This window comes from Eretmochelys imbricata, chromosome 4 (genome assembly GCF_965152235.1).
Source record: "Eretmochelys imbricata isolate rEreImb1 chromosome 4, rEreImb1.hap1, whole genome shotgun sequence".
Lineage (NCBI taxonomy): Eukaryota > Metazoa > Chordata > Testudines > Cheloniidae > Eretmochelys > Eretmochelys imbricata.
Genome location: NC_135575.1, coordinates 140435327 through 140459195, shown reverse-complemented (window position 1 = coordinate 140459195; position 23869 = coordinate 140435327). Strand labels below are relative to the sequence as shown.

At 53.7% G+C, this 23869-nt stretch overlaps 1 protein-coding gene across 1 annotated transcript in view; it reads right to left on the bottom strand.

The window, feature by feature from the left end:
- Window positions 1-11204: 11204 nt before the first annotated feature.
- FBXO41 (F-box protein 41) overlaps window positions 11205-23869 on the bottom strand; it is a 31210-nt gene continuing 18545 nt past the window's right edge. The window contains exons 7-12 of the mRNA XM_077814703.1: window positions 22664-22816; window positions 16374-16469; window positions 14682-14800; window positions 14080-14238; window positions 12668-12783; window positions 11205-11267 (exon numbers count right to left, since the gene is read on the bottom strand). Of these exons, the coding sequence (XP_077670829.1) occupies window positions 11205-11267; window positions 12668-12783; window positions 14080-14238; window positions 14682-14800; window positions 16374-16469; window positions 22664-22816 (706 nt within the window). The remainder of the gene's footprint in view (window positions 11268-12667; window positions 12784-14079; window positions 14239-14681; window positions 14801-16373; window positions 16470-22663; window positions 22817-23869) is intronic.

The following is a 23869-nucleotide window of genomic DNA, read 5'->3' as shown; positions in this document are numbered from 1 at the left end:
TCTGTCCTCCTGTATAACACAGACCAGAGGATTCCACCCAGTTACCCCTGTATTAGCCAGGCATAAGTTATTGGGCTCACCAACTCTCTTCCAGAAAGCCATCTACACTTGATTTGAAGACCTCAAGAGATCATAGAATCATAGAATATCAGGGTTGGAAGGGACCTCAGGAGGTCATCTAGTCCAACCCCCTGCTCAAAAGCAGGACCCATCCCCAATTAAATCATCCCAGCCAGGGCTTTGTCAAGCCTGACCTTAAAAACTTCTAAGGAAGGAGATTCCACCACCTCCCTAGGCAACGCATTCCAGTGTTTCACCACCCTCCTAGTGAAAAAGTTTTTCCTAATATCCAACCTAAACCTCCCCCACTGCAACTTGAGACCATTACTCCTTGTCCTGTCCTCTTCTACCACTGAGAATAGTCTAGAACCATCCTCTCTGGAACCACCTCTCAGGTAGTGGAAAGCAGCTATCAAATCCCCCCTCATTCTTCTCTTCTGCAGACTAAATGACTAGATGAAGAATCCACTGCTTTCCTTGGCCATCTGTTCCAATGGCTGACCCCCCTCACTGTTAAAAACGTGTGCCTTGTTGCTAATTTGATTTGTCTGGTTTTATTTCCAGCCACTGTTCATGTTATGCCTTTCTCGGCTAGACTGAAGAGCCCTTTAGCACATGATGTGTTTTTTGCTTTCATTCCCGCCCCCCTATTTGCAGGCTCTTGTACATTAAGGCTTCTGTGCAATGGAAGATTATTCCCCAAACTCCTTTACTCATCAAGGGAAAAAAATATCAATGCTTTTCTATTGTCTTACATAATTAGGGAGCCCTGCCGGTCTAACGCCAGCCTTTGTACAATTCAAAGCCGTGCCTGAGTTTGATGTTACATAGCACTACACAAAGCAGAAGACACAGAGCTAGCGACTGGCAGCAGAACTGGGAACGTCAAGAAGCTGTTTAACCCCTTTGCAGAGCTGGTTGGTTTTGGGGGGGGGAGGCTTTTGAGGGAGCACTATGGTGGAGGTTGGGGGGGGTTTCTGGCAGTTAGTAGGGGGCAGCTCAAGGTTGTAACCTACTAATTGTAATGATAATTTGAAGCTATATAGCACTTTTCATCTGGAGATCTCAAAGCGTCATTATCCCCCCATTTATGAATGGGGAAACTGAGGTATAGTTTCTTGTATGGCAGTGAACTGTGGGCACTGAGGAAAGCTGAAGATAGGCAGATTGGCGAGTCTCATCAGCTGCTCCATATCAAATCGACAAGATCAGCAAGGAGGACGTTCATAGCTGAACCCAGCAACTGCCTCCATCAGCACTGGGTCAGGTTCAGAGGCTTTCTTGGTACAGCCATACTATTAGGAGGGAAGACCAATGAACTACGAAACCAAGAAAGGTTGCTACTTGGCTGGTGGCCACATGGAGGACCCCAAAAGCTTCAATGGCACGATAAGATTGCCAGTGATGGACACAGACTGAATATCCGCCCAGACCACCTTAAGGACCTAGCCAGAGATCGATCCAGATGGTGCTTGGATCTGCACAGGGATGACCTTCCTTTGGGATCCGCCTTGATGATGAAACTGAAGCTCAGAACAGGTCCGTGATTTGTCCAAGGTCCACAGCAGAGCAGGGGCCTAGAACCACTGCCACGGGATTCCCGGTCCTGCGTGCCCACCACGGGGCCACGTTGCCTCCTCGAGCAAATCCCAGCCCCCCTGCGCTACCTGTACCTGGAGCCCTTCCTGGATCCCCGCACTGCACAGCGTGGAGACCCGAGGTTAGCAGACAGCATGCGTCTTGCTGAAGAAAAGGTCTCTCCCTCTTTGGAGAATGTCGTGGCGGGTTTGCTTGCGGCCCTAGCAGGTCTCGGCCTCCCAGCTGTTGAGCTCTATAAACAGGCACGGATCAAAATAGGAGACAAAATCTCTGACCAAGTAGCTACGCGTTTCGGTGCGATCCGTGGGGTGCTGACTGTTCTCTCTGCAGCCAGGCGCTGACCCCGTGAGTATGAGCGAGCCACCTGCCTCAGCCTATTGTGCGGCTCTCCTGGGGACACTCCCCCAAGGCAGGAGGTGGGGTGCAGAGCCCAGGAGGGGAGGAATGATAGGGCTGAGTTCAGATGCTCACTCGAGCACCCGTTCCGTTCTGGAATAGACCAGACTGCAGGAAGAGCAGCCGCACAGCCTGAATGGCCAATCCTTTCCATGAGAAATATGAAACAGACACAGAGCAAGGCCCAAACCGCCCCTGGGGCTCAGATAGGAGCTCCTCAAAAGTGCAGACGGTTTGGATTGGGTGTCCTTGTTCAGTCTAGACATGGGTGCTTGTGTTGGCCCGCGCCAGAGTTCAGGTGTGTTTGCATGTGGCATTTTGGTCAGGCCCCGCTCCACACGAAAGCAACCCACAGGGTCCCTCGCACCACTGACACCTCATTAGGCACTGGCAGGCCCCCCAATTTCCAGAGCCGTCCGTTCCCACTGCAGCCAGACTCTGAACGCACCTGCACTCACTGGGACGCTCAGTTTCTGTAGCTCTCCATGGCCTCCTCACCTTCAGCAGGGATCTGAGAAGAGATTTACCTTCTCTCCTGACTTGCCACCTCTCATGAACTGCCCCGGAAGGAACTGACCAGTTCATCCTCTTAAAGAAGGTGGAAACCTGACCGTTCCTCTAAGCCCATGGCAGATCTGACAACATGCAATAGCTGATCTTCTTGCTGATGAGATCTCAGAAGCTACATGTGTTTCCATGAGAGCATCCCGGGTTTCAGCGTTACTCTGAAAATCCAGCCTGCTTCCCCCAGAGAAAAGAGTGCATCTACCCCACCCGTTAGCAAAAAGCTACCCGTTTCCCCCAGCTTTCCCCACAATAGCCCTCCTGTGGCTGGAGATTTACAGCTCAGTTTTTATTTAATCATCGAAGGGGTAGCCGTGTTAGTCTGTATGGAGACACACACTCCTCCAGGGTACGTGGGGAGGAGCGCTCTGGCAAGAATCCAGGAAGGAGAGAAACCTGCAGGCTTCCCGGTGCTGCCTTCAGTCCCCCCCATCCCCTGCAGTGTCTGGGGGGAAGGGAGAAGAGAGGAAGAGCACCTGCAAATCTCAGTTTCATTGTTACAGTTTAGGGCAAATTGACAAGGGTCTGTGTATTGCACAAGTTTGCCTGCCCCAGTCCTTTAGCGATTGGCCTTCTTGCTTCATTGCTCCCGTTCCTCAGCCTCCCTGTATTTCCCAGTCTCAAAGGGTGCTTTCTGCAGGTACGTTTTTTAGGGCTGGATTGCCAAAAAAAAAAAAAAAAAAAAAAGAGTGTGTACGTGTATATATGGGGGGAGGCGGGGAACCCTACCAAATTCACGGTCCACTTAGGTCAATTTCACTGTCATAGGATTGTAAACATCATAAAGGTCCCGATTTCAGTTCTTTAAATCTGACACGTCACGGTGTCGAACCTGTAGGGTTCCGACCCGAAAGGGAGCAGCGAGGATGGTGGTGGTGGGTTTGCAAAGTTCCTGTCCGGGGGCCCCGGTATTGCCACCCGTATTTCTGCTCTGCTGCTGGCAGCGGCACTGCCCTCAGGACCGGGCAGCCGGGGAGCGCCAGAAGTACGGGTGGCCTGGTGTGGTATTGGGCGGCTGCTGGCCCCAGCAGCCGCCGCTCCCCAGCCACCCAGCTCTGAAGGCAGGGCAGAGGGAAGGGTGGCCATACCGCAACCCTCAAACAGCCTTGCAACACCCCGCTTCCCCCACCCCTGGCCACCTCCGTTTGGGTCAGGACCCCCAGTTTGAGAAATGCTGGTCTCCTCTGTGAAACAGTGGAGGGTAAAAGTACACAAAAGACCAGATTTCATGGGCAAGACCAGATTTCACGGTCCGTGATGCATTTGTCACACACACACTCAGAGTGTATGGGCCCTCATGTACTCTGTCCCACCTGGCAGTCTGAGCACTTTGCTACACAAGTTTGGCTAGGACTCAGACCCGCAGCGTTAGGCCATGTCTACCCTAGCGAGCTGACGGTGGCAGGGCTGTACCGATGCAGCTGTGCCGTTCTCAGATGGCTCGTGCAGCCGCTCCTTCCCAACGGGAGAGAGCTCTCTCCTGGACATAATAAACCCACCTCCACGAGCAGCGGTAACTATGTCGGCGGGAGAAGCTCTCCCACTGACAGCCCTGGCTATACCGGTGCGTCTGTCAGTGTCACTTCTGTCGCTCAGCGGTGTTTGTGTCACACCCCTGAACGACATGAGTTATACTGACAGAAGTGGTAGGTTAGACGTGACCTTAGCTATTAACCTCGCCTACCCACTGTCAGGGAGTTGCTTTAAATCAGTGGATTGCACTGTACTCCCCGACCTTCCATTGCTCAAGTTGCAGGTGTAGGGTGTGGAGGAGACTCAGCGCTGGGTGGAGCTGTTTTTAGCCAAGTCCGAGATGGCCAGTCTAGACAGCTGCACAGGCTTGGCTGACTCAGCACTGAGACACCTGCTCTTCACCTTGGGAACTGGATGTGAACTTCAAATTCCCAGAAGCCAGAGACTTGATCGTAAGAATGGCCATGCTGGGTCAGACCCAGGGCGGGTGCAACCACTAGGCGAACTAGGCGGTTGCCTAGGGCGCCAAGTGGTTGGGGGCGGCCAAAAGCACGCTCCGGGGAGGCGGTGGAGCGGAGGTGAGCTGGGGCAGAGGGGCGCGGGGAGGGCCGCCTGCAGCAAGTAACGGGGGATGGGGGGGGAGTGGCACACAGGGGAACTGCTCCCCACCCCAGCTCACCCCTGCTCCGCCTCCTCCCCTGAGCATCGCCCCGCTCTGCTTCTCTCCCTCCCTTCCTTTGTCTGTTTTAAACCTGTTGCCTATTAATTTCATTTGGGGACCCCTAGTTTTTGTGTTGTGAGGCGTAAATAACACTTCCTTATTTACTTTCTCCACACCATTCATGATTTTATAGACCTCTGTCATATCCCCCCTTAGTCGTCTCTATTCTAAGATGAAAAGTCCCAGTCTTATTAACCTTTTTTCATATGGAAGCTGTTCCATACCTCTAATCACTTTTGTTGCCCTTCTCTGTACCTTTTCCAATTCCAATAGATCTTTTCTGAGATGGGGCGACCACATCTACAGGAACTGAAAACCACGCTCCTTGCAGGTTCCCCCTCCTTCTCCACCTTTCATCCCAACTCTGTCCTCTCCATTGAGGGAGCAGGGTGGGCCACATGTTTAGGGAGAAAAACACAACAAGCTGGAGTAGCAGGAGACAACCGGTCTTGTAGGTTTCCTGCCTTCCTGTAAGTGAAGCCTTGATGTAAGAAGCTGGGCCTTGCTATCTGTGAAATAGGCCCCACCCCTGTAAATAAGACCCCGCCCCTCATTACAAATAGTCCGTGAGGAACCGCAGACGAACACAAATCCTCCCTTGGAGTACGCAGCCAGAAGGGACCCCCTGCATCAGGATTGCTGACAGCTTAGGAATAATGTTGCACCACGTGGCTTGTGTCATGAGTGTCTGGGCCTCCATTCCTGGCCCTGCAAAGCCAAAGAGGCAAGGAAGGTGCCTCCCCCACAATCAAGGGTGGTTGTTTAGCATCATAGACAGAGCAGGTCTCCCCTGCCCTCACTAGGCGTCTTTCCCACGTTCCTCAGAGTCTGTGGCACCAGCCAGCAGGCGGGGGGCAAAGTGCCCCGTCTTCTCCCAGTCACAGGAGGGGAGGATTTTGCAGCTGGGGCTTGGTACAGTGGCTGCTCTGGGAAATGATGGTGGGTGAAAAGCCCTGACTGGCCATAAACAACTAGTAGCAGGAATCAAGAGCGTTCACACAAAGGGGTCTGGCTGGCCTGGAACCCAGTCCAATAACTAGACCCCTGCGCACTGCAGGTGGGGAGGGCAGCGCCCAGTTATTCTTCCCTAGCGGCGTGTCTAACCCCGAGCGCCCGGAGTCGGTCTGGAGAGTCACAGCCCCCAACGCTCCTCTTCCCTTGTTGCTCAATCCAGCAACTATGTACCACTCTCCACCCCCCGCCACTCCCACACGTGGGCTTGTCTACCCAGGGAAGCTCGGGTGTGAATTCGGTCAGTTTGCATCAGCCCACAAGTTCTGGGTTGGATAGTGAAAGTTCCACTGTACACAAGTCAAGGGTTCCCTGGCCCTTTCAAGCTGCACACGTATCCTGTGGAGCAACGGGCCCGAGATCTGAACTTTCCCAGAAAAGTCCCTTCAGCCACAAGGGAATTTATAGTCAATGGGGCTTTGACCTGAGGAAAGACTGCAGGGTAGAGGCTCAGACACGCAAGTGCAAGTTGATGGGGAAGTACACTTCCGGGACAAGAAATAGCCAACACTAAAGACACAGAGCTGATTCACTAGTGGCTGATAATCGCACCGTACACAGAACAGTTCCACATTACCCATCACTGTCTCAGCGTGCAGGAGTCTGCAAATCACTTCTGCACGGCAGGGGCACGGTAGCTGCCGCACGGACGTGTCATTACGCCTGCTTAGTGCCAGGAGGCACAATTGCCAAGGAACGGGACAGGCGAGGAGCCCCTTGACTGTCTCGCCATTGAGTCAGCAGAGGGGCAAGCAACAGGGTATTTGAAATGGGGAAAAACTAATCAGTGAATAGAAAAGGAGCACTTGTGGCACCTTAGAGACTAACCAATTTATTTGAGCATAAGCTTTTGTGAGCTACAGCTCACTTCATCGGATGCTCATGAAAGCTCATGCTCAAATAAATTGGTTAGTCTCTAAGGTGCCACAAGTACTCCTTTTCTTTTTGCGAATACAGACTAACACGGCTGTTACTCTGAAGCTAATCAGTGAATGTGACCATTGACTTTACCAACCCTGCCAGTGAAGACCAGGCACATCCCAGGACTTCTCTACACCCTATGTAGTTAGCATGCCCTTAAACACACGGATTGCCATGTCAGCCCACAACGCTGCTCTGTTTAGCACAATACCCTGCTTCTGACATTGATTAAACCTACACTTAACACGTCCGAGGAGGCGGGGACTTCCCAGCCCTTGGCCTCCCCCAAACACCCCTGCCCGCATGTGCAATACCACCCTAGGGCAGGGGGGAAGTGGATTTCTTACAGACCCCAGCGGGGGAGTCAGCTTATTTCCCAGCGTAGCCATTTGTTTGTGAAGATCCCCAGGGTGGAGCCATCCAAAGTGCTCAGCGCTGCAGAGTGCCTGGTGAAGGGCATGCCATGATGTGTTTAGCAAATGATCCTGTAAACCATGGGAAAAAGAGAGAGATGAAGAAAAATGACTTCCCAGGCGAGGAAGTGACTACGGTTAAACCTGGAGTTGCTTTGCCCCTCTGAGAATCAGGCCACTGACGCAGCTGCCTAAAGCCGTGAGTAAAACTAAGTTTGTGTATAAGTCTTTGTGAGATCAGGGTCTAACTCTGGATTTAGTAGCCTAGACCTTAGGTATCCGATTTTTGGCCTAAATGTTCAGAGCCAAGGAACAACTTGTCAGTGCTGACGGGAAATTCTCTTGTTTTCCCTGCCCTTGCAAATTCAGTTCAGCAGTTCACACACAAACTGCAATGGGATCTCTTTGCAGGTTTGGGGCACTCAGCTTCGGGGTTCCAAACTAGGCCCCCGTCTACCAATGGAAAGGCAGAATCGTGTCCTGCCGTGTCCCATTCTCTGACTCTTTCTCTGCCTCTGCAGCAGTGAGTCCCTCAGGCTAACTACACAAGCCGTAAGAAAAAGTGGCCTCTCTTTGAAGTATTTGTCCCATGCAACTCAGCAGATGATCAGTAATGATCCTTAGCTACTGGCTAGAGTGCTTTTTGACTTCAAAGCACTGCAGACATTACTGTAACTGATCAGAAGTTATATAAACAGTGTGGCTTACATTTCATTTTCTATGCCCAAAAGACTGGTTCATTTGGGGGTGCGTGCGTGTGCACATGTGGTTTTTGATTAAAGGATTTCCACAGAACACGAAGGCACAAGTCCGAAGAAGGACTTGAGCCCATGACCCGTTCGTTTTCTAGGTGGGGGAAGATGGCACAGCGAAGTAACAAATTCAAACTACAATGCACGGCCATGATTCACAAAAGCCAAGTGAGGGGTGGAAGGGATGTGTGTCACACACAGACGAACCACACGCCACTGCACCGGGATCCACAAGCAGAAAATACGATAAAAAAAAGCCTGACTTTTCAAAACCAGTAAATAACATTTTCAAAGAATTTTCGGCTCCCCTCCTCCCCCCCCTCCATCCAAACCAGGAAAGAAATTTGCCACAGAACATACCTAACTCTCCCGATGTCAGATGGGCAGGCTTCCCATGTGCTATTGGAAACAGCTTGAATAGTATTAGAGACAGAAAAATTGAGCTAGCAGCAGGAATCTTCAGTCTTCAGACGTGACTCTCAGACAGGATAGTCTTTAAGCATAGTGTATAAACATGCTGAGTATATAATTTTTCTTTCAAGTCTTCTTCGTTTTGTTTACAGAAATAAATACTTACTTTGCTTCTTTTAAGGTCATTCCCTAGTCTCTGCACAATGTCAGAAGGTGACATCTCAGTTTACAGGACTTGTAGCCACTAGTCTGACTTGTGTTAAAAGGTAGCAAAATGTGGCTTTTCGGAGGCTGTGTTGTTCTCCTTTCCCCTGTATTGTAGCTTCTCTCGTTATGCTGGTTGTGGCATCCTTTCCCCCCCTCTGCCTGTGGATTTGCTTAAAAGTCCTCGCTCATTTCCCCATATTCCTTCCCATGCAGAGAGGGCAGTGACAGAACTATAGACTTCAACAATATGGCCAATTGTTATTTTTCAAGAGGTCCAAGGTGACTACAAATCCTAGCATGCAAAGGTTCCAACTGGATGCCGCTAAGAGGCAGGATGGCACACTGCATGCTGGGACTGGTAATCTCCTCTTGTTGCCTCTCTGGCTCCATTTTATGCACATTAAGCGCAGCTCCCCTACTCCTGGAAAGCTACCATCAGCTTGCGAAGTTTGGGTGTCCCTGATCTAGAGTTGTGTGTTACAAAAGCAAACCCTAACTAACCCACCCTGCTTTCAGAGGAGACAAATTAAATCCAGCAGTGGGCTCGAGCCCCCTAACAGCTGGATCTGGATTTCAAACACCCTTAGTTAATGGGCGCTTCGACTGGGGAGTTCGGTTCAGCCCGTTACGAAGGGAGAGCCTGTTTGCAAAATTCAGAGCCGGATGTGGTTTTGGATTTCGAAAGCCTGCCCCTGAAGTGCAGGGGGTTTGTGTTGGAGTTACCAGGGGCGAGGTGGGTTGGATTAAGTGCTAGATTCCTCCCTCCCCACACAATTTTCTTCAGATTTGGGAACTTCTGAGATTGGTGCTCTCATAGCACATCAGTGTGTAGGAGGCTGTCCTGGATCCCACCCACTGCAAGAGGGCCAGCTTGTCCGGCTGGCTCAGAAGGCCTCCGACCATCTCTTCATTCCTACGAAGGGGAACCAGAGAAGGTGCCGTGCCTATTGGTCGCTTGACAAAGGGCGGATGGAGGAGGAAGGTGTTTGGAACCGCCACCGCCCCCCCGTCGTCCTGAGAGAGACCCAACTTCGGCCAAGTCCCACACCGGGTGGCTGATGGCTTCTTGATACCAGCAGCCCAGAGTGGACGATGAGCACCACCTCCACCATCCCGGTCAGCTAGTTTCTCTGCCTCCAGAAGGCAGGACAGGGGAAGAGCACTGTGGGCACGGCATGGTGCTTTCACCACTGGCTAGCACACCGTCTCTCTGTGGGGCAAGGAAGCAGGCTTCTCGATCACGGCTCAAGCGTTGATTGCAGTTGAGGGGGGGGCTGTTGCATCACCCCGGTGACGGCAGCGCTCCTATAGGCATCACCCTGTGGCATGGAAACCTGCTGGCTGCTTCTCTCTGGAAGTGGAGGGTAAAGAGACATAGACCCTCAAGAAGCCATTTCCTTTGGAGGGAGCGAGTTCTCCTGTCTGGTAATAAGATCAACTTTTGCAAAAAGAACAGGTTTGGTACAAACAGTGCCCATGCGTAATGAATACATCAAGGGCTGCCATCGCTGATCAAGGCAGGGGCTTTGTCACCGACAGAACTGTAGATCTTTGGAGATCAGAGTTTCAGCCAATGGATCTTACTTAAAGCTGGTTGGGGAGAGAGGTGCCATGGCAGAAGTCTGTCTGTATTCCGAGCAGCAACGTTGACTCTTCTCCTAGGCGCTAGCCCATCTCTGTGCCAACAGCGGGCAATTTACCCCAGAACGAGCTGCCTTGCGGAAGATGGACGCCTCGCCCTGGGAACGAGTCAGGGAATGCTTGTGAGTGCTTGTGAGGACACGTGATTCCCCTGATGAGACGGTTTATTGCCTTTGCAGGAAGGGAATTTGGCTTCCTTACTGGGTGAAGAGGAGACGAGGCTGGACTGGTGTCCTTGGCGGAGGAGTTCGCTCCATGTCGCCGGCTAGCTTCCCAAGGCGCCCCAAGGGTCACGAGCAAGAGGAGCTTTGTACTTTGTGGCTGAGGTGGCTGTGCTGTTGTGGCCGCTGGCTTGAGGGAGGCACTTACCCACGTTGGGTAAATTAAAAGAAAAGAGCGTAAAATGTACAGTAATGCTGGGCCGTGGGTCGCCCGGTGGCACTGCCCCCGCCCCCCTAAAATGGAGCTCGGATGGGAGTTGGGATTCAGTCGAGCCACACATCAAGAAAGGCTGTGCAGGGAGCTCCGACTTCCCCAGCGCTGTTTACCGATCCCGACGGCGCGACCCTCAACGTAGGGCCGGCGCGGGGCCTGGCTCTACCTCAGTCTTAGACTCATCCACTCAGGTGGCAAGGAGGGGGAAGCTGTGCTTGGCTGGGTCACGTGCCACGTCACTGAGATCCCCAGCTCCCGCTAAACGAAAGCGAGGCTCAAAGAAAGAAATGTCCCCAACACAAAGCTCCTTGGCAACAGGGTGTCCGGCCTAGTTCCTCAGGCAGAAAGAGAGCAGCCGAGCCCTCTCTGGCAGGTCGAGAAGCTACCTTTGTAGCACCGTCACGTCCGCGATATGTTACATACCCTGCCCCACCGAGGGAACGGGTCACTTCCAGTCACCAAGGCCTGCACGAGTTGTGTGCGTTGGCTGGCTCTTCTGTGGCTCCGGGTTTCAAACAAAGGGCGGACGGTGGGTTTGGTTTCACTGTCTCTGTTGCTCAGGTGGACGGAGGAGGACACACGTCGTTGTTCCCTGCAGGGCTAACAGCCTCCTTCCACCTTAATGTGTAAAATCTTTGAGAAGCCGGGTCTTTTCCTCAGGGCCTGGAAGAGAAGGGCGGGGAGGGTTAAATGCATGGACAGCAGAGCGTATGCATGCATTTGGCTAATACTAACGCAGAGCCAATTAATTGTATGGTGCTGTTCACCTGTAGCTCTCAAAGCACTACAAAGGAAGGGGAAATTCAGAGCAGGGGTAACTCCACTCACACCAATGCAGCTGACACCAGCTCAGAATTTGGCCCCATGGACTTTACTATGTAAGAAATATATTTTCAAGGGAAAGAGAATTAACTTAGACCCAATTTTCCCTCTGCAGCATGAAGGAACCTCATCCTTCCCCCAACCTCTTCCATTGCACTGGGCTCCAGGCCCTGGGTGGCACTGATAAGGACTGGACCCAAGTTGTAGCATCTCTGTTGACTTCCCCGGAGGAACGTTCAGTGTGACCGTTTGGAATTGTTACTCTTTGGTATTTGCCTCTGCAGCTCATTAGCACTAGGATGTAAATATTCAGATTCCCCAAGGAGAAACAGAGAATGAAGAAAAGAACCTAGAGAAAAAAGAAAAAGAAAACTCCCCCGAGAACACAGTGCGGGAGCCCACCTCTTTCACGGCAGGGTATGAATAATTCCCCTTGATTTACACAGCTGAACTAGACCCCTGCGGTACCAGAGCTGAAAGGCAAAACACCTGCACATCCAAATAAATCCTACCAGGGGAAGATCCTACCAAGCACTGGTGGCTTGCACAGGAGTGACCCTCAAGCCCTGCACTGCAATCAAATCATCTTCCCAAAGATCAGCCAGAGCTGGGGGCTGAAAGGTGGAAGGAAATCCTGGTTTGCCCTCCTCACCAGCCCTTGCGTTGGATCTCATCTAGGGGCAAGCACAAAACCCGGGGAAGAAGCCCAGCCCAGCAGAACATTACCTGCCCCATACATGCAATAAGCCATGTGCACCCCCAAGAACTGGCCCACAGGGACTCGCTTCTATGTTCTGCATGCTCAGATCCACAAGCACAGCTCCCTTGCACAAACAAATGCAGAGGAAAGAATGGGGCCCGTCTATTACACATTTCTTAACCGTGTTGCTAATAAGGCCTTAGATCACTGCTGCTAAAATCACTCTGGAAGTAAACAGCGCTTCCCCTTATGCTCCTAAGGCAGAGCAAAGGGGGTGAAAATGCCTCCTGAGTATCGCCCTGTGCAGGAGTCTGCCCAACTGGCATACAGCTGTCAGAAGGGCTCTCTGCTGGCCGTGTGCCCAGGCCCTGGTGTGCTGTGGCCAGCGAGTTGGGGCCATTCTGTGCTTTCCACTGCTGGGCGGGGGCCTTGGGAATTGGAGCAGCCCTCAGGCCTTGGTCAATGTCCTCAGTCTATTGACTTGGCGGAGCACAGGAATCTGTGCTCAGAGCCACCCAGGGACCAGCCTGGCTCCCTTTACCTGGAGTTTGTTCACCATCTCCTCAAACATCTTCCGGGCTTCGGGGCTGTTCGGCTCCTTGAAGTAGTCCATAATGCCCACCTGCACCACAATGGACTTAAGGTTCCGGCAGACACCTGGGGCAACAGAGAGACAGCCAGGGTGTGTGACGTGTGGGGAGCAGTGCCCGGCTGCCACACGGATCCCAGGGAGCAGGCTGTGATGGTCAGTATGGCCACAGGGACTTCTGGAGCACCGGCCCTATTCACAGTCAGTGGTACTCGTGCTCTGTCACAAGGGGGATCGAGTCTTTTAAGAAGGAATGGCCCAGCCCATCTGTGCCTCATTAATAGCCTCTGGATGGGGCCCGATAGGGGGCTGCTGGCTCTATAAAGAGCCAGAGAGGAATGGGAAGAAGCTGTGGCAGGGTGATGCCGCAGGCGAGTTGGGGACTTTTCAAGTCCAGGGAGGGCTGGGAGTGGCGTGGCAAAAGCAGGGAAGGTGAAGCAGGAAGGTTGGGATCCTCTCCCGAGAGAATCGCAGAGCAAAACACTCCAGGTGGGAAGGCTGGGGACGGGTTGAGGGGAGACGAGGCTCCCCTTCTGGGAGAAGCCCCAGCACTGAGTATTGTTGTGAATTATATATAAAGATATTAGACCCAGGAGGGGAATGTTTTAAAGATTCTGCACTGGTGGAGTTTATGTAAGAAGCTCTGGAGAGGGTAAACTGAGGCAGGGCACCTGCTGAGCAACTGCGGGCCATGAGGGGGTGGTCACGGTGTTACCTGCCTCAGGAGCGTTTGAAAACCCCACACTTGAGACAGAAAAGGCCCTCTATTGACCTGTCCTGTTCCCCTAGGTATTTATCCCAGGCCTGATCCTGCCCCTGAGAAGGTTTTCTCCTGTTGTCCACTCCAGTTTGTAATGACTCCAAAAATGGTGCACCCACCATGTCCCCAGCAGACTTTTATGCCTTTCATCGTTGGGAAGCGTTTCTGGATATTTCACCTACAATTTCATCCCAGGACGCCTGGCGAAACCGCCTCAACCATACTTCCCACCCTGCTGAGCTGGCCAAGGCTGGAAGTGATACACCCCACCTGCTTAACACTGCTGCGGATCTGTAGCAATGAAGATCTCCAGTCCTCATGCATGTGCAGAGGACCAGATTGTGACCTCCGTTACACCAGGGTAAATCTGGTGTCACTCCATGGACATCAGTAGAATGACTTCAGATTTCTACTGGTGTAAACGGAAGCAGAATCTGGCCCGCAGCCTAGGACACCAGCAAGGGGCTGCGACTGTCCACAGTGATTATTTAAACAGGATGTGTTGTGTTGTTTTGCCCGTTAGCTGCTCCGATGACAGTCCTGCAAGGGGGGCTGTGGCTGGGAGCTAAAGCGAGGCTCCGCGGTGCCGGCAGTCGCTACTCACTGTTGAAGTGCAGCAGGGCTTTGGGGGTGACTGGCGTGGAGGCCAGCACCAGCATCTCCAGGCCCTTCAGGCCCTCCCGACACACCTCCGCCGCCACCTCCTGGTTAATTTCCGTCACGTGGTCAAGTTCCAGCACCTCCAGCCGCATGCAATTCCGGGCTGGCGAGATGAAGAACGCAGGGTCAGCTGGGTCAGCGTTCCCGGAGTCGCAGCACGCAGCGGGGAGACGCAGCCTGGGGCAGGGCCTGGCCTGAAGCTGCCTGAACGTTTTGTGGTTGGGAACACGAAGGATCCGATGGGAAGGGAGGCGGGGCCTGTGTGTTGGCACATGGGGACCAGAGGCGGGACTTGTGTGGAGAGGAGGCGGGACCTATGTAACACTCTCTCTTAAGACTCGGTCCACATGTTTGAGACTCGCCCCGCCCCCAAGCTAAATGCCGCGAGTGGAAATTTTGTGGTGCCCAGGGGAATATCAGAGATCTCCCCCAATACGGACACATCTCCCGACATACATATCAGCATTCCCAGCACAGGAACACGTCCTGCGCCCATATCCCGTTCTACCTCCACTTCGCAGCATGAGTGAGTCGATTTGCATTTACCTAAAGAAGCCAGTCCCTGAATTCCACAGCCCGCGCCACCAACACCCAGCGCTCTTAAATGCGGCCAGCATCGGCCGATCATCTGAAGGCAGCGGTTGCTGAAACGTGTCGGCTGCTGGCTGCAGAGGAAAGGGGAGGAAATAAGGAATTGATAAATTATCCCAGTTACTGTAATGTCACTGAAACACAGTCCTCCGGCACTGGGAAGAGAACTCATGACCTTCTGCTTCAAAATTCAGGCTGCTACCTTTAAAGCTAAGGAAGTAATACTGGTCACAGTCTGTAGCAATAGGTCTTATACCCTGTGTGTGTTTGTCACACTAGAAGGCAATACACGCTCACAGGGTCTGGTGTTCCTTCCAGCAGAGGTCCTAAGTACTTCAGTGACCCATTTCTAAAGGTTTTGTCCACCTGCCCAGCCACTGAAAGAAGTCATTTCCACATGTCTTGATCTGGGTGTGCCCAGCGGCGTATTAACGCCTAGGCTGACAAGGCCTAGGCCTAGGGCGGCAAATTTGCAGGGGCAGCAAATTTATAATAGCAGCCAGAGCCTGCTTCCCCTGGTGCCGGTTCGTCCCCTCCGCCCCCAGCCGCGCCCCAACTCCACCCCTTCCCCGCCCCCTCCCTGCCCCTATTGGTCCCGTTCCCCAAATCCCCGCCCCAGCCCCGCCTCCTCTCCTGAGCGTGCTGTGTTTCCCCCCTTTCCCGCGTCCTTCGCGAAGCTGTTTCGTGCACAAGCACTGTCAGGGAGCAGGAAGAAGCAGGACCCGGCGGCGCGCTCAGGGGAGGAGGCAGAGTCAGAGCAGAGGTGAGCTAGGGGGGTGGGGGGACAATTATTTCTGGGCCTAGGGGTGGCAAAATCATTAATCTGCCACTGGGTGTGCCATAAGTCAGGTAGAGTTAGAGTACGTAATGGTATTGCCTAACATCTACTATGGCAAAAGAAAGGGAAGATTCTCAGCTGCACGGAAGAGAGGAGGTGAATAACCTGACCTAATTTCTACCTCCCCTGAACTGTGCTGTTATCTAAGTCATGCACCTATTAGCACTTCAAGATTTTTTTCTGTACTCTGCAGAGTGGGGAGACCTCCAGAATCTTAATGCCAGAAGATCACAGACTTTAAAAGTGAGAGAAATTACAGTCATCTATTAAACAGTGAGACTCAGCACCCTTCTCTAAACACACGAGCCCATCGGGGCTGCTATTACATAAGCGGCGAAGAGCTCTGGCAGCGGTCTGATGTTCAGGATTGGCCGTGCCCTTCATCGCGGATGCATCAGGGTCCTTTGCAACATTTGCATCGCTGTTAGATGCAGCTGCAGATTCCTAAGATGCTTTAGCCTTTATATCTAGAGACGGGGCCGAGCTCCCCATCCCAACATCCTCCGAGTTCGGGTCCGGGATTTTGGTTCAGCCCAGAGGGCCCAGCGACGACATTTGGATCTGGAACCCAACTTCTTCCAAGTCCAGGGGTGGAGTGGGGACGACGGGAAGAGGTGGGGGGTGGGGCCTTGGGGGAAGGGGTGGAGTGGGGGCGAGGCCTGGGGTTGAGCGGGCGTTGAGCACTGCTGGGGAAAATTAGAAGCCGGCTTGGGGGTCCACGGAAAATTTTAAATCAAAATGGGGGGGGGGTCCTCAGGTTGCTAACGTTTGAGAAGCGCTGAGCGGGCGATTCGGGGGGCTCCTCTTACCAAGGGTGCAGGGGTGCCACTTGCAGCGAGATGATGTCCCTGCAGCCTGCTCCCAGTGCCCAGATGACTTCATGCCCCACAGGGTCTGTGCAACTCCTGCAACAAGACAGAGAGCCTGCTTTAACCGTCCCCAGCAGGGACGCAGCCCAAGGGGTTCTTTGAAATCCTGCAGCGCCAAAGGGTGGAATTGCCTAACGTAGCGTCGGCTAATCTCCGTAGCCCTTGCGTCAGGGAGGGGTTCGTGTCTGGAAATCCAGGCCTGGAGAACAGCAGAGGGTTATTATTAATGCTCCATATTCTTTCTGGAAAAAAACAACAACCATCACCTCTTATTCTTCAGGCCATTTGCAGGAACCAAGTTCTTACCTTTTAATGGGAGAAGATGGGGAGGGGAGGGGGGACCATCAGGGTGACCAAAGTAAGTTCCACCTTACATTTAGCCTGTGCACGTGTGATACCACCAGAAGGAAAGAAAAGGAATTTAGCCCTGGCTTGAGTATTTCAGAGACTGAGAGCCCACGTCGAGGCATTGAGCCAGGAGCCAGCAGGAGTTGGGCATCTCACTCCCGTTTGTCTCTCCCTCCGAGTCGTACTAACGGTCACAGGTCTAGCCAAGCGCCCCTTCGTGGCTGCTCACTCACCAGACTGCAGCCGCTGGATCCTGTGTGTTTTAAGCCTCCAGGATCTGAACAGAGTCCAGTCAATGGCCCGGGCTTGGGGTCCCTAGGTGTACACTCTGTGTCCAGATCCTCTCTCCACCATCTGCTCCTGGGAGTTTAGACCTCTCTGTCCCCTTGCCCAGCCCCTAGAACCAGTGTTAACTTCTCAGACCCGCCCCCACCCAAGCTTAAACACCCCCTCAGCCAAAAGTCCAGGGGTGTGTGCCCTGCAATGTGCAGGCACAAGATCCCCAAAACACTCTTGCTCTTTACTTAAGCTTGAGAAATATGGAGCGAATCCAGGTCACGGAGAACACAACACACGTCCTGCCTGCAGCGCCCCCTCTCTAGCTCACCTGTCCCTTGGGAGCCCGTGGGGGACTGTCTCTATTCAGGTAGGCAGAGTTCCCCTGACTCATCAGGCTGCTCAGAAACTCCCCTCAGCTTGAGCTGGTGAAAATGGCCAGAGACGAAGACCCTGAATAGATCAGTTCCTTTCCAACTGCCTGCGTCTCTCTCTGAGACAGTCTTCCCCCTGCGACTCCTTTTACAATTGCCTGCTTTTGCCACCTTCACTTTGTCCTGCGTAGGGAGTTTCCACTGCCCAACCCCCCCGCCTGCTGATCAACTTGCCTGAAATGGTCTCTCAACTCAGGCATCCTCTTTAGCATAACTACTGTGTGCTCAGAGTACCACTGACAACTCTCCATTGTCAGCCCTGTACCACTGCCCACTGGCATTTCAGCCCAATATGGAGGTAAAAAGGCAACAGAGAAGATAATTAGCTCCCACATTCAAAACGAAGTTGGCAGTTTGGTAAAGATGCATAGAGAGTTCATAATCTCACACAGAATTAATAAATTATACAGAGTCCCCAAATCCCCATGCAATCCTTGGCTCTCTGAGCCTACCAGCAAGGGTGTTAATTAGCCCTAATGGGTTGGGTCTCTCTAGAGCGTACTCTAGGGTGACCACTCTCACGTTCCTGGAATACTGGACGTTCTGGCACTTGCGGGAACAGTGGGGACCTGCCCCTGCCTGCATGACCCGACCCCCGCCAGTGTGACCCCCGCCAGTGTGACATCCTATGCAGCATGTGTGTGAGGTCATGCCGGAGCAGATGAAGCAGTGTGCTATTCAAAATGGTGCCCTCCGGTCCAATACTGGTCAAAACTACGTCCGACAGGGGATAAACGTCTCTGAAAAAGGACTGTCCAGAGTGAAGCCGGACCATTAACCCAGACCAAATTCAAACCAGCAGCCTCCCATCGTGTTACCAACCCCCTGTGCCACCCAGTCCCACAGAGCAATGGAAACCCCTGAGGATCGAGTCCATCCTTCTAATTTTGAATGACCCAGTTCTAAACTTCAAGCGAACCTAAAAATAAGCCAATTGTGTTATCTTGAGCGCTCGTACGTCTCCCACAAAGCCGCCTGCTAAGATTCCCTTACGAGTTCGGCTCGTCCTTAATTAAAACATATGAGTCATGGTGACAGGTGAACATGCTGCCAAGCGCCTCGAGTGCACATGAATATTCGGGGCTGCTGGAGCCATTAAAAGTGAGGAAAGATGCAGCAGCAGATAAATTAAGCGACAGACTGTCATCTCGCATCCCACTCTCATTCATTTGTGGGCCCAGGCTCTGAATCAGGGTCTAACGCGTTTTGCACAATGGGAGCGGTGCCGGAAGAGGATCCAGAGGAAATGCAGCCAGCGCTGCCATCCCAGCGGGTTGGATGTAACATGTCTCCCTCGACAGCTGCATGTTAATGCTGGAAATACTTGTAAGCTTTTTGGAGCGAGAGCCGCCGCTTGCTACGTGTATGTGCAGCGCCGAGCACAATGGGGCCCCCATTTCAGTGGGGCCCTCTAGGTGCTACCCTAATACACAGAGATTATAATGGTACTAGAGGGCAATGGGGAGACTAGATAGCTCAGGGATTGGTAATGGGTTACACAGCCTTTCACTCCGAGCCCCAGGAGTTTGTATGTTGTGACCGAGGGGCAGTGTGGTTTGGTGGTGAGGCTGAAAACCCAGGTGTTCTTGGCTCTGGTTGCAGGTGACAGTGAGATAGCGAATGGTAAGGGGGGATTACCCCACACAACACACATGGCCATCTCCACCACAGGCGGGTCTTCTCTTTCCTGATCCAGAGAGATGCCGTCACCTAGACCAGACGAGGAAGAAACGAGATGACATCACCATCTCCATGGCTACATCCTGAGCTGGGAACCCAAGGTTCCTGCTTCACGCGGAGTCAATTTCCTTTCTCATCTTCCTCTTACTTTTTGTCCTCTCTTTGCCTTCTGTCTCATCAGAGCCCAGCTAAGCCAGCTGGGGAAGATCTAACCTCACAATAATTTGCTGCGACCAGCGTGGCAGACAAAAAGCTACCCCTAAGCAGCCGGGTCCTGGTGAAGAAAGCACCCTACAGACTGGGCAGACCAAAGGAAAGGAACCTGCCAGGCATATGCCAAAGCCAGAGTCCAGTACCGTGTGCTCTGTGCTGCTCTTAGCCTGCCAGCAACGAACTGCAACCCAGAGAAAGAAGCTGCCTTTTCCTCTCTTCCGTTTTCACATACATTTGACTTAAGAGGAGACAGCATCAGATGCCAGCAACAAAGCCTGAGAGCTGCAGCTCAGAACCAACTTCCTTTGCCCCCCAAACAGGGGAGCTGATGCCCTTCGAGCGATTGTCAAATTAGGAGGATTTTTCTCTTTAAAAGATTCTGCCCAAGTACCGGGAGAGGAAGGAAGGACAGGCCTGCAGGTCAGCCTGGCGCTCAGAACTCCTGCCTCTGTCCCGGACTTCCTGCGTGAACCTTGGGCAAATCACTTACTCTCTGTGTGGAACGTCAATACCCGACACCGCAGGGGTGTTGTGAAGAGAAATCCATTAACGGTTGTGGCGTGCTGTGGTACTGTATTAATGGGGCCATGTAAGTACCACACATAGAAAGAAGCAAGTTTATTACAATGGAGATTAACTGTTGAATGCTTTGACTGTCTTAAAATTCTCCCCTTATTTTCCTGTGGGTTCAATAGGTGTTTAAACTAATTCCTTGTTTCTTCGGAACAAGCCAACCCCAAGCCCTGGCCACTGGACCCCGAGCCCAATTCCTTTTAATGCTGGGGAAGAAAAAGGTAACACCAAAGGCCCTGGTTTTCCAGGGATGGTCCCTGATTTCAGTAAGAGCCGCAGATTTCTGATCATCAGGGCCATGTAGGGTCAATTTAGAAGCATCCTTAACTCACCCCCAATTGATCCTCCCCACACGCCCCATCCCCCAGCCAGGGTGGGAAGCAAAGAATGCAGCCTGCTTGTGAAGAGCAGCGAATAGCTCCTCTCAAAGGCAATCTCCTGGGTTGACTCCAACCTGCTTCAGTGTCGTTTATCGTGGTGGCCCCAACGCAGGGACAATCCCGCAGTGCCCCGGCAGGTAAATAGAGCCTCGCTCCCGACTGCTCCCCTGGTGACCCTGCCAAAGAGGAAGGCCTCTGCCAGCTTGCCCAGAAAGCACCTGCTCGTAGTTTGTCACTTCTCCAGCCTTGCCCTCGGCGGGTAGAGCCAGGAACCAGCATTAATACGGGCTGTGCTGGGCCTTATGCGGCCGTGCCAGGAGGGGAGAGCAGCAGAGGGGCTGGCTGGTGAGAGCACTGGGGGCTTCTCCCTGGGATCCTGACTGGGGCAGCGGTGACGGCTCATCCATCCTGTGTGTGCTGCCCCATGTCCCGCCAGCTCAGTGCAGCTTGTGCCTCACCTTGGCCTCCTCCCCCCACAAGCCGCTCCACCCTTCCTCCCCTGCCCCATCCCCATGCAACCTCCTCCTCCAGATCCCGTGGCCGGGGCAGGGCACTGGGTGGGCTCCATGCCCTCGTATCAGAGCAGACTCCTCCCCATCTGTAAGAACGCCCCTTCCTGAGACTGGCCCGCCGGGCAAGTGGTGACATCTCCTGCGGCTAGAGCCTTGCCCTGCCCTTTGCAGGCTGATCCTCCCTGGCGAGGTTTGTGCCCATCGAGAGGACAGGAGCCTGCAGCTGTTCTGTCAATTTGTCTGCTAAGCGCTAAGCAACCGTATGGCACTAGGGAAGCCAACAACCTACATCGTCATCCTCTAGCTCCCCTGGGGCTGGCCCTGTAAGAAATACTGGTGCTACACAGACCCCCCAGGCAGCTGTGGGCGCTAACTTCACCATGCCCGTTGGTAGGATTTGGAGCGCCTCTGTCCCCGTCCGCTCTCTGCACACTGCCAGTGAACACACTGCACCCAGGAAGCGCGGGTCTATGTGAACACGTGCTATAGGACCACAGAGAGGTTGGGCTGGAAGGGACCTTGAGAAGTCACCTAGTCCAGCCCCTTGCGCTGCGGCAGGACAAGGTAAGCCTAGGCCATATCGCTGACAGGGGTTTGTTCTTAAAAAGCCTCCAGTGATGGGGAGTCCACAACCTCCCTCGGAAGCCTGTTCCAGAGCTGAACTCCCCTTAGAGTCAGGAAGTTTTCCCCTCATAGCCAACCTAAATCTCCCTTGCTGCCGATTAAGCCCATTGCATCTTGTCCTGCCTTCAGTGGACATGGAGAACAACTGATCCCCATCCACACCACCAGCGCTCCCAGCCGCAGCAGGCCCTGCAAGGTACTCTGTCAGCTCCGAGGCCGGGGGACTGACCCCGGTCATCGTCGGCGGGATCAAACCTGGGATCTCTGAAGCTTAGTGTATGAGCCTCTACTCCATGAGCTCAAAGCCACATGGCTCTTAGCTAAGGCTGTAGCAGACTCATTAATCTCTCAATGGTCTAGGTGCCCCTAGAGGGGGAACAGAGCGACACACCAAACAGGCCTGGGTGACTCTGTGTCCACCCTCCCAGGGCTCTCCCTGGGTCAGGGACAATGCACCCATGGGTGGGGCGGTGCCCTGCTCTGCACACTGTGGATAAAGAGGCCAGGAAGCCTCGGTCTGTCGGTCTGGTACTAGACAGCATGCCCACAGCAGGAAGGACCTAGAATGCCATCCCTGTCTCTCAGACTGACAGGGCCCAGACATCTCCGATACTACCAAACCCTCAGCTCACAACCCCCCAGGAGAGTCTTTTCAGAGGCTCGTTGTCTGCTGCACCAGGAAGCATCCGGCACTTGAGAGAGGAACAAGGTTCGGAGAGCAACTAACAGATGGCCTGGCTTGGAGAGGTGGGGCTGCATAGGGGCGAGTGCCAGCTAATCCAGGGCACTAGAGCCTCCTGCCATTGACCAGCACAGGGCAGGGTAGTTTGCATCCCCAGATGTTTCGGGCTGGGTCTGTGTATCAGGGCCGGGGCCCAGTCCGACCCAGTCGCCCAGGAGAAGGTCCCACAGACCGGCCCTTGTTCTGGGGATTCTGGAGGCCTCAGGGGTCCCGGTCGGATTCCACGTGGTGTGGGCTGGCTCAGCTGTTCCCAGCTCCTGGCTACCTCCACCCCCGTCTGCATAAGAGCAGCAGGACAGACACCAAGCAGGAGCCTGAGGACTAAGCCCCCAAGTCCCAAGCAACGGCCCTTCCCATGCACACGCTCTGAGCGGCAGGCAGCCCGCCTGCCTCCCTCCAGCGTGTGCCCCATGGCGAGGTCCAGTGGGCCCAGGACTCGTGCACGTACCGATAGGTGACGGCTTGAAGCGCCCGGCAGTAGCAGCTGGCCAGCCAGAGGGAGCGGTCCGTCAGTATGTTGGGGCAGTGGGAAATCCGCAGGATGAGCAAGTTACCGCCCGTGGCCTTCAGCAAGGACTCCAGCCCGGCTTCGAGGCAGCCCCTGAGGAGATGGAACCAGCGGGGAAGGGGGAGAGAGAGCTCAGCGGCGCTCACTGTTACCCCTGCTCTCAAAGCTGGGCTAGACCCGGAGTCCTGGGACGAGGCCCAGCGTGGGAAACGTAGACCTGGAAGCCCAAGGCCAGGCCAGAGAGCAGCCGCTGGGAGGAAAGGTGTAGCCCCTTTCCTTGGGATGTTTCACCTGGGACTGAGCAAAAGCCACAGGGAGCAGCCCTGCCCTGGCCGGGGGCATGGACGAGGGTCCAGATCCTCAAAGGTATTCTGGTGCTGAACTCCCAGGGATTTCAATGGAAATTAGCTGCCGAAGTACCTTTGAGGAGCCGGGCCTAGACGACATAGCTCGCTCCCACCTGTGAGTGCAGCCATGCTGTGACGAAGGCCACCTCCTCGTCCTCAGCCTTGCTCGTCACGTTTGGTTCGGGTGGAGGGGGCCCAGGCCAGGCAACAGTACGTGGGTGCTCCCTCTCCCCCTCCCTTGCCCTGTCTGCCTGACCCAGACTCGCGGAATACCAAGGGCAGATCCAGACCCCATAGGAAGGGTCTCAAGCTCCCTGGATTAGTTTGGGTGACCGATTTGCTCCTTCTTCCTTCCCCTGCCTCATTGCAGGCTGTTTCTCCTCCATCCTCGCCTTTCCCGCTCCTCTTCTCCCGTCCCAAGACGTCCTGGAAGCAGGACACTAACACCCTCACCCCAGCTGGAGACAAACACTGCCAAGGTCTCATTGACCTCCGCTACACGGATCTAAGACTGGCCTTTAATGCACCTTCATCAAACCTGTCCCTCAGTCCTGCCTCCACCATCCCAGCCTGTCCCCGGCCAGCTCTGTGCCCTTCAAGCCCTGCTTTGTCCAGACAAATATTACAGCAAACATCCCGAGCTCCTGCCAGCGGGAGTTTCAGTCCTGCCCGGTGATGGAATATTAACGGGGGGGACCCTAGTATTTTTGATGAGTAGGGACGGTGTTTCTGATAGTGATAGCCAAAGCACTAAGGGAGGGGTTCTCAACCGCGGGTCAGGGCCACCCTGCCTGTTCTG